Raw genomic sequence first — 9,417 nt, forward strand, 5'->3', positions numbered from 1 at the left:
TATAAAATACAAAAAATACAAAAACTTATAAAAAGATTAAATATTATTTCGTGCGCATTCAAAATGTATAATAAAAACAAGATAGAATAAATGTTTTTTAATACAACATATGAGGTTGATAAAATAAAAAAATAATGATGTTCATTCAATGAATAACGCTCATAAAACCGTTACAATACAAAATTATGAGTATGACATAATGAAATCATGCACGTGATATGCACATTCTATTTAAAAAAAAAAAAGAAAAGATATGCACATTCAAAATTTATAATTAAAACAAAATAAAACAGAAATTTAAAATCATGCTCATTTAAACTCATAAAACTTCATGTACTGTTACACTACAAAATTATGACTTTCAATGAAGCAATATTAATAAAACTTCGTTACACCACAAAATTATGGGTTTCAATGAAACAATATTAATACTGCCATAATAAATTGATATTTTGTCTTTTTATCTTTCCTCATCTAAAACGTCTACATATTTATATATTTTTTTAAAACTATCTAAAACATCTATATTGTGAGTATAATATTAACAAAATTATTATATATTACCTTTCTTTGCCCAAACAGTTCTTTCATCAATCCTTTCTTTGCACCAAAGCTTCTTTCCACAAGCGTTACCTCTGGAAATACATATTATTCCTCAACATCTCCTTTAGTACCGGTTTCAAATCTGACACAAGTTCGAGATCAAGCTGATTAAAGGTAAATCCATATTATATTTAACTTTTGGTTTTTTTTTTGTTTTGTTATTTTACCCAAAAGAAAAGGTTTGAAATTTTAAAAAGTCATTGTAGATTTACGCAATGAGAAATAATATGATAGCAAATACCAAAACATAAATAGATATAAAATGGAAAGATTGATAAAAAAAAAAGACATGTAAATAAACTTTAGCTCATTTTAGCCTCAGATCTAGTATCGAAACAATACCACAACTTTAAAAATGATGATCTACGAATATCACGGACTTTCTAATGGTGAATAACTACAACTCTAAATCATTGTGGTTCTTTATATTCATATGGTGCAACCTCATAAAAAAAATTGGAATGTTGTAGGTTAGAGTTTATAGGTGAAATGCATGTATTATGGAAATTAACAAAAACATGTTTCCCTTAATTATCGCAAATTTTAATAATGTGAGTTATTAGTTTTATTTTAATTTAAATTTATTACTATTATTGTCATTTGAGATTTGATTCTTAGATATGGAAAAAAATTAAGTATAGATTTTAAAAAAATATTATCTCAAATTTTAATAATGTTATCCCATATTTTCATTTTAAAAAAATTACTCTGTATTTTAATATGGTTAGTCATTAATGTTTTGACAATTTGACCTATTAGATAGGGTAACAATATTAATTATAGGTTTAAAAATCCATCTTTTAGAATATAATAAATTTGTCATCCTAAGGTAACTATTTAAACTAATAAATTTGTGATCCATTTTATAGACGTAATTTAATTTAAAATAAATAAACTTAAAATAATAAATATTTTTTATGTTATGTTAAAACCTTTTTTTTTTTTTTTTTTACTTTGATGTCAAAGATGAGAGTTTGGGATGGGGACACAAAGTTTTTTTAAGTACTTTAAAAAAATCTGAAATGGGTGTGATATGGAAATGAACAAAAATATTATTCCTTATTTATCGCATATCGCATATTTTATGAATGTGAATCACTGATTTAAATTTAATTGAAATTGGTTATTATTATTATTATTATTATTATTTTGAGATTTGACTTCTTAGATATGAAAATATATTCCAATTTTTTTTTAAACCACTAAGAATGTGGCGATTAGAGTTTACAAAATTAGTCTTTTTTAATTATACCATATTTTCGTAAAAAAGAAAAAAAAACTTCATTTTTAATAATGTCAGTCATTAATGTTTTGAAAATTTGACCTTTTAGAAATGGTAACAATATGAATGATAGGTTTAAATATTTGATTTTTGAAAAATACTCAATTAGTTATCCCTAAGGTAACTATTTAAAGCAATAAATTAATTCGCTTTATGGTAAATATTTAAAAATACTTACAATTTATTGTGATCCCTTTTATATGACAACACAACAATAATTATTTGGAATTTATATTATTATTAAAATTTTTTTAGATTTGACTTCTTATATATTGAAAAAAAAAATAAAGTATAGATTTTAAAAAATTGTTTAAACTACTGAGAATGTGGTAATTAGGGTTTGCAAAATTGGTATTTCTTAATTATCTCAAATTTTCGATAAAAAAATTACCTATTTTAATTTAAAATAATAAATATTCTTTCAGTTAAGCTTAATTAATATAATGCGTAAAATGTGGATTTCACTTTTTAAAAAAGAATATATATTTCGAAATTGTTGTGACGGTGACACAATATTTTTTAGTAGTTTGAATTTTGATTTTTTTTATGTGGAAACATAAATTTTAGGTTTGAAATATGACTTTTTTAGATATGTCAACAACATTTAGTAAAAAGAAAAAAACACATTTAGTAAAAAAATTATTTGGAATAAAAATTATTTGGAATTTAGTATAAATTTTCAAAGTTGCTAAATTATCAAACAACAATAATTATTTGGAATTTATATTGTTTTTTTATTAACCATCTCGATTATATTATAGCTACTTTTTTTATATTATTTTTATGTTGGGTTCTCATATTTACGCCATAACATTTTATTAAGGTTAACGTGGATGTCGATTTCATTTGAACCTCACATTTGTAACTACTTTCCAGCAACAAGTTGAAGTTCTTGAGAGTGTAGGTAAATTGAACACATTATTAAACTTTCAACTTTTACAATATTAATTCTCTTGAGTATTCAATTTTTTTTTTGGAATAATTAAGTAATTTTATCTAATTTGAGTTATAATTTCTTTGCAGGATTGATATTCTACAAAAAATGTGGCGGTTCTGGATATTCCAGACGGCAATGAGAACTTTTGAGGGTTAAGTTTTCTCCATTTGCAATGTAATTTCTGACATTGTGTTCTAACTCGGGGTAACAATTCAATTGTTTAATATTTTCATGTGGATTAGCTCTATATATATATATACAGATTAAAAAAAGTTATATTTTTAACAAAAATAATATTTACTATTTTTAGCATAACAAAATTGATGACCATTTCCTTTTTGGATTTTCAAGTTACTAAATTACAAATGGAACCCAAATGAATATAGTGTGATATTTGACTTGGATTGTTTATTATTGTAGTACAACTTTGATGCCAACTAAAAGGTTTGATGAACACCATGCAACGGGAAACTTCTACGGCAAAAGGTAGATAATTAAAATTTTACGATTTCCTTTCTAATTATTAATTATATTATGAAACGATTACAATTTCTTCTCAATATTTATTTTCTAATTTATTTTCTTTTGTAGTTTTATATGATCATGGAAAAAATTGCATGTCATTTTTCAAGCTCACACATATATTACGATATATGACAATTTTCAAAATTGCTTTATTTTTATATTACTGTATTACAATATTTTAAAAATTAAAAATAATTAATTGTTCAATTATTTTATGTATGTGTGGATGAAGAATATATATCATATATTTATATAGCTTTCATGGTTTTTTTTTTAAGAAAAGACGACTATATTTGTATACTAATAAGTACTTATACATGTGATTTTCATGAGTATACAATGATATTATTATTTCAATTAAAACAATTCATATTTTCAATTACAAGATAAGTTAAAGAAGTTTATATTTACAATATTATAAATATATTATATTTACATACTTTCATTTCATTTAATTGAAAAAAAAATATCGGACAAAAAAATTAAAAAAAATAATTAAATAGTATTGTTTAATCCAAATGATTTAAGTATTTGCATATAAGCTCTACGGTGATCTTATTAGACTACGGTCATAATAATCAATAGGTGAAATAATTCCTCATCTATTTAGTAGCTTATCCTAACCATTTGTATTTATAGGAAAAGAAAAAATGACTGAAAATGGGAGGAAGAGAAAAAAGTATGCAGAATTATCGATCGAAGAACGAAGAATTAAAATTCAAAAATCTTCTCATGCAAAGAAGCTAGCACGAGAGAGAAAACAAGTTCAAAATGAGGTTTCCAATATGTTCGTCTGACAAGAACTACATAAAATTTCGAGCGGTATGCTTTCATAATCTATTTACTCATTATTGATCATGTTAAATACAGCCTATTAAAATTGAAAAACAATTATACATATTTTATAACAGATGACATTTCAAATGATGAAGATATTGTCATTCATGAACTCAAGTCGATGCCTCTATGTGCATTTTGTAACGTAAAACGATTTGAATATGAGGCACCAACATTTTGTTGCTATAATGGAGAAATTAAACTTTCTCAGAGCAAATATCCTGGTGAATTGCTTCATTTGTTTACATCTCAACTTGAAGAAGGAATCAAGTTTAGAAAAAATATAAGAGCATACAATAGTATTTTCTCTTTTACTTCTTTTGGGGTTAATTTGGACAAAAACTTGGCGTCGTCAAGAAAGGGGGTTTATACCTTTAGAGCTCAAGGACAGATATATCATGATCTTCCATCACATCTACCAGAGGATCGTCCGAGATACTTCCAATTGTATTTTTATGATACTGAAAACGAAGTTCAAAATAGAATCAAGGTACTACAAAATGGAGTTCTCGATGAATCAATTACAGAAAAGTTAATGGTTGTCTTACAGAATAACCCGTATACTCAAATCTTTAGATCCTTGAAGGATATTGGGTGATTCGAAGACATCCAAATACATATTGCAAATAATGTGAAGATTGATCAACGAGTCTATAACATACCCTTAGCAGATCAAGTTGCTGCAATATGGATTGAAGGAAACACAGACAATGTACCCTTCGAGAGAGACATTGTAGTCCATGAACATTCTGGAAATAGACACAGAATAAAACATTATTTTAGTTGTTATGACTCATTACAATATCTATTGTTATTTCCAAGAGGAGAACCTAGATGGCACCAAGAAATAGATAGATGCACTCGCAAAATTGAAAATCTCCGATCAAATGCGATGATTGATAATCAAGATACCCCAACTCTTGGAACACCAGAAGAAATCATTCAAAGAGAATGTCGAGGTATATTACTAGATTTCTATATTTTTGGTAACATACTAAATTTTCATATTTATCTGTTTCAAGAAAAAAAAGTCTTTACATATTTTAATTTTATAACATAACTTATTGATAGGTATATCGAAGAAACGACAGAAAAGAATTTCTTGTAGAGAGTATTATTGTTTCAAGTTTCAGATAAGACACGACCCACCAATTCTTCTTTTGGCTGGAAGATTGTTCCAACAATATGCAGTTGATATGTACATCAAACTTGAAACAACAAGACTGGATTTCTTTAGAACACAACAATCTCATATAAGATCTGAGTTGTACCAAGGGTTGGTAGATGTTGTTAATGCGGGAGAAACAAGAGGTGACAAGATAGGAAAGAGGATAGTATTACCGAGTTCTTTTGTTGGTGCTCTAAGAGATATGCGACGCAGATACTTAGATGCAACGACCTTAGTTCAAAGATTTGGAAAACCTGATCTCCTTATTACAATGACATGCAACTCAGATTGAAAAGAAATTCGTCAAGAGCTTCTACCGGGACAACATCCACAAGATAGACCAGATCTCATTTCTCGAGTTTTTAGAGCAAAACTCCAGGATCTTAAAGATCAGCTTTTCAAAAAACAAATTTTTGGTAAGGTTGCAGCTTATATTTATGTCATTGAATTCCAAAAGAGAGGATTGCCACATGCTCATATTTTAATTATTTTTCAAAGTGGCTACAAAATAACAAATGCAGATCAGTATGATAACTACGTCTCGGCTGAAATTCCAAACAAGGATGAAAAACCTCTTCTGCATGAGTACGTAGTCAGACACATGCTTCATGGACCGTGCGGAAAAGATACATATCCATTATATCGAAGAAGAATTGATGGAACACAAGTAAGTTTTTAACAAAATGTATTAATTTTTTTTTAATAACATCTATTCAATTTTTTAAACAATCTTATAAAGTTATACTTAATTTTTTTCATTTACAGATAAATATTAGGAATGCAATCTTAGATAATGCTTGGGTTGCTCCTTATAATCCGTATCTTCTTGGAAGATATAATTGTCATCTTAATGTTGAAATTTGTTCAGCAATTAAGGCAGTCAAATATCTCTACAAATATATATATAAAGGTCATGACAGAGCAGCAATTGCAATAACAAAGGATGATGATGACAAATTTGTCAATGAGATACAAGACTTCCAAGATGCAAGATGGGTTTCAGCACCAGAAGCGTTGTGGAAAATTTTTGACTTTAGGATGAATGAAATGTATCCTTCAATTATAAATCTACAACTGCATCTTCCAAATCAACAATTGGTTTCATATTTGGAGAACCATAATTTACAACGGCTCATTGGATTTGAATATGCTTCAAAAACAATGTTGACACAATATTTTCAAATGTGTGGAACAGATGAAGATGCTAGAAAATTGCTTTACAAAGATTTTCGAGAGTACTATGTATGGGATAAAAGTGCAAAAGAATGGATGCCTCGAAAAAAAGGATATGTTATATCTAGAATTAATGGAGCAAATCCAATTGAAGGAGAAAGGTATTACCTCAGACTTTTACTAAATCATGTTGTAGGACCTATGTCTTTTCAACATTTGCTAACAGTTGAAGGAAAACAATGTCTTACATTCAAAGAGTCAGCACAAAAAAGAGGTTTGCTTGAATCTGATCAAAGTTTGAAAGCCTGCTTAGATGAAGCTGTAATTATTCAAATGCCATATGCACCTCGAAGGCTTTTTGCTACTTTATTAGTTTATTGTGAGCCAACAGAAGTTTGAACATTATGAGATCTTTATTGGAAACATATGGCTGAAGATTTTAAGGCAAACGACAATTACACGCCGGCCAAACAAATTCAATTAGTCCTTAAAGACTTGAATTCCTTTTTGGAGTCAATGGGAAAACATGTTGGACAATTTGACCTACCTCAGATGGATGAGGAAATTCATGATAATGGAAACATTTCCAACAAGGAAATCATAGATGAAGAATCTATTACAATAGACGAAGAGGATATCCAAGCGTCATTAAGGTTGAACAATGAGTAGAGAATTGCTTATAATCTAATCCTTGAAACAATTGATACAAATACATGTGCATCCTTCTTTATAGACGGTCCTGGAGGAACTGGAAAAACTTTTTTGTACCGAGCACTTTTAGCTACAGTAAGGTTAAAGGGAATGATAGCTTTGGCAACTGCAACATCTGGAGTCGCAGCGTCAATATTGCCAGGAGGAAGAACGACACATTTGCGGTTCAACATTCCTTTGGAAGCAAATGAAACAACAATGTGCAATATATCAAAACAGAGTGCAAGAGCTGAATTAATTCGAAGGGCGAAACTAATAATTTGGGATGAAGCTCCAATGGCAAAAAAATATACAATTGAATCAGTTGATAGAACACTAAGAGATATAATGGATTCTCCTCACCCGTTTGGAGGAAAAGTAATCATCTTCGGAGGAGACTTCTGTCAAGTGCTCTCGGTGCTTCCTAAAGGAACAAGACAACAAACAGTTGCAGTTAGTTTGAGAAAATCATATCTCTGGGATAAAATGCACAAAATTCAACTCAAGAAAAATATGAGAGCATATGATGATACAACATTTGCAGATTTTATTTTGCGAGTTGGGGATGGAAAAGAACCTACCATTAAAGATGATATAATTAACTTGCGTGAAGAAATTGTAGTTCCAAATTCGGGAAATGATCCGAAAGGGGAATTCATAAGCAAAGTATATCCGGATCTAGAACTTCATGCTGGATCAGCAAATTACATGACACATTGAGCTATTTTGGCAACAACAAATGACCATGTAGATAATTTAAATGAAGAACTCATAAAGCTTTTTCCAGGAGAAAGTACAACTTTCATCAGCTTTGACCAGGCAATTGATGACACCAATGCTTACTATCAGGAAGAATTCTTGAATTCCCTACTACCAAATGGAATACCACCACATAAACTTATGTTAAAGGTAAATTGTCCCATTATGTTGTTGAGAAATTTGGATCCCTCCCATGGATTATGCAATGGGACAAGATTGGTGTGTCGATCATTTGACAAAAATATTATACATGCTGAAATAGCAATGGGAGCTCATGCAGAGAAACAAGTTTTTCTTCCACGAATACCATTAAGCCCACCAAATGATGTGGGATATCCATTTAAGTTCAAGAGAAAACAGTTCCCCATCCGTCTATGCTTTGCAATTGTACAATTAACAAAGCACAAGGACAAACAATTCCAAATGTTGGAATATATCTTCCTCAACATGTATTTTCTAATGGGCAACTTTATGTTGCACTATCAAGAGGAATTTCCATGAAGACAACAATAGTCTGGATCAAACCGATAGTCATGATAATAATTTACCTTCGAATTGTACGAAGAATATTGTTTATAAAGAAATTCTTTTTTGATATATGCAAATCTTACGTTTTTATTCTTTTTGTATTATTTATTTTTACTTTTCTTAATACACACATGAGTTATTTGTACCATTTTCCAAATCAGTACTCTCAAAATAAACAATATAGACATATATATGTGCAATATTTACTATAAATTAAAACTACACAATTATACGTGCGTTTATTTACTATAAATTAAAACTACACAATTATACGTGCAACGCACGTGTATTTTACTAGTATAATATAACACTACAAATATTTGATGAGTATAAAGTGAGAATTAAAGCATTCAATGAGAAATTATTCATGTCTTAACCATTTAAGACAAGTGAAAAAGAAAATAGAAACAAGCAAAAAAATTAAGGTGATTCTAGTAACTTTTCCATTTTTTGTTTTTTGTTTTTGAAAAACATAAGCTTTTGGTAGTTATTCATATTCCTGGTTTTTCATTTTTTTTAATATACATTTCCAAAATGGTATACACAAAACAATCAAGTTTTTTTTTTTCCTTTGGGTTTCAATTTCAAGTTATCTCAAAAACATTAATAAAACATTATTTTACCATTTTTAACTTATAAATGCATAATAAATATGAAAAACAATAAATATATCATAAAAGTTTTTAATATTTAATTTTAAAACTTTCATGTTTTGAAACTAAAATTTGAGAGAAGAAAATATAAAAAATAGAAAAAATACTTATCAAACATATTTCTATCCATTTCTTCAACAGACAATAAACACTTAACAAATATAGTTATATCTTTCGAAAAACTCGTAGAGAAAATATGAACGTTATTAAAGAAACAAGAAATAAACCTAGTAATAAGGAAAATGTTAGAGAAATTAAAAAA

The 9,417-nt window shown here is 28.1% G+C and overlaps 2 protein-coding genes across 2 annotated transcripts; both read left to right on the forward strand.

Moving 5' to 3' along the window:
* Nucleotides 1-5,076: 5,076 nt before the first annotated feature.
* LOC148210285 (uncharacterized) lies at nucleotides 5,077-6,924 on the forward strand. Its single transcript, XM_088126266.1, has 4 exons — nucleotides 5,077-5,143; nucleotides 5,256-5,495; nucleotides 5,874-6,019; nucleotides 6,118-6,924. Exons 1-4 carry the CDS (start codon nucleotides 5,077-5,079, stop codon nucleotides 6,922-6,924), a joined length of 1,260 nt encoding a protein of 419 aa, XP_087982392.1.
* Nucleotides 6,925-7,326: 402 nt separating this feature from the next.
* Nucleotides 7,327-7,935, forward strand: LOC148210286 (uncharacterized). Its single transcript, XM_088126267.1, has one exon. It carries the CDS (start codon nucleotides 7,327-7,329, stop codon nucleotides 7,933-7,935), a length of 609 nt encoding a protein of 202 aa, XP_087982393.1.
* Nucleotides 7,936-9,417: the final 1,482 nt, after the last annotated feature.

This window comes from Momordica charantia (genome assembly GCF_013281855.1).
Source record: "Momordica charantia cultivar OHB3-1 chromosome 7 unlocalized genomic scaffold, Mcharantia_2.0 BLBB01000007.1, whole genome shotgun sequence".
NCBI classification, from domain to species: domain Eukaryota; kingdom Viridiplantae; phylum Streptophyta; class Magnoliopsida; order Cucurbitales; family Cucurbitaceae; genus Momordica; species Momordica charantia.

What these genes read in the sequence shown, in the direction of transcription:
- LOC148210285 (XM_088126266.1), top strand. Translation starts at nt 5,077, where the DNA reads ATGATTGATAATCAAGATACCCCAACTCTTGGAACACCAGAAGAAATC. An exon ending in CATTCAAAGAGAATGTCGAG is followed by an intron (nt 5,144 to 5,255) that starts GTATATTACTAG and finishes ACTTATTGATAG; the next exon opens with GTATATCGAAGAAACGACAG. An exon ending in GAAGAATTGATGGAACACAA is followed by an intron (nt 6,020 to 6,117) that starts GTAAGTTTTTAA and finishes TTTCATTTACAG; the next exon opens with ATAAATATTAGGAATGCAAT.
- LOC148210286 (XM_088126267.1), top strand. Translation starts at nt 7,327, where the DNA reads ATGATAGCTTTGGCAACTGCAACATCTGGAGTCGCAGCGTCAATATTG.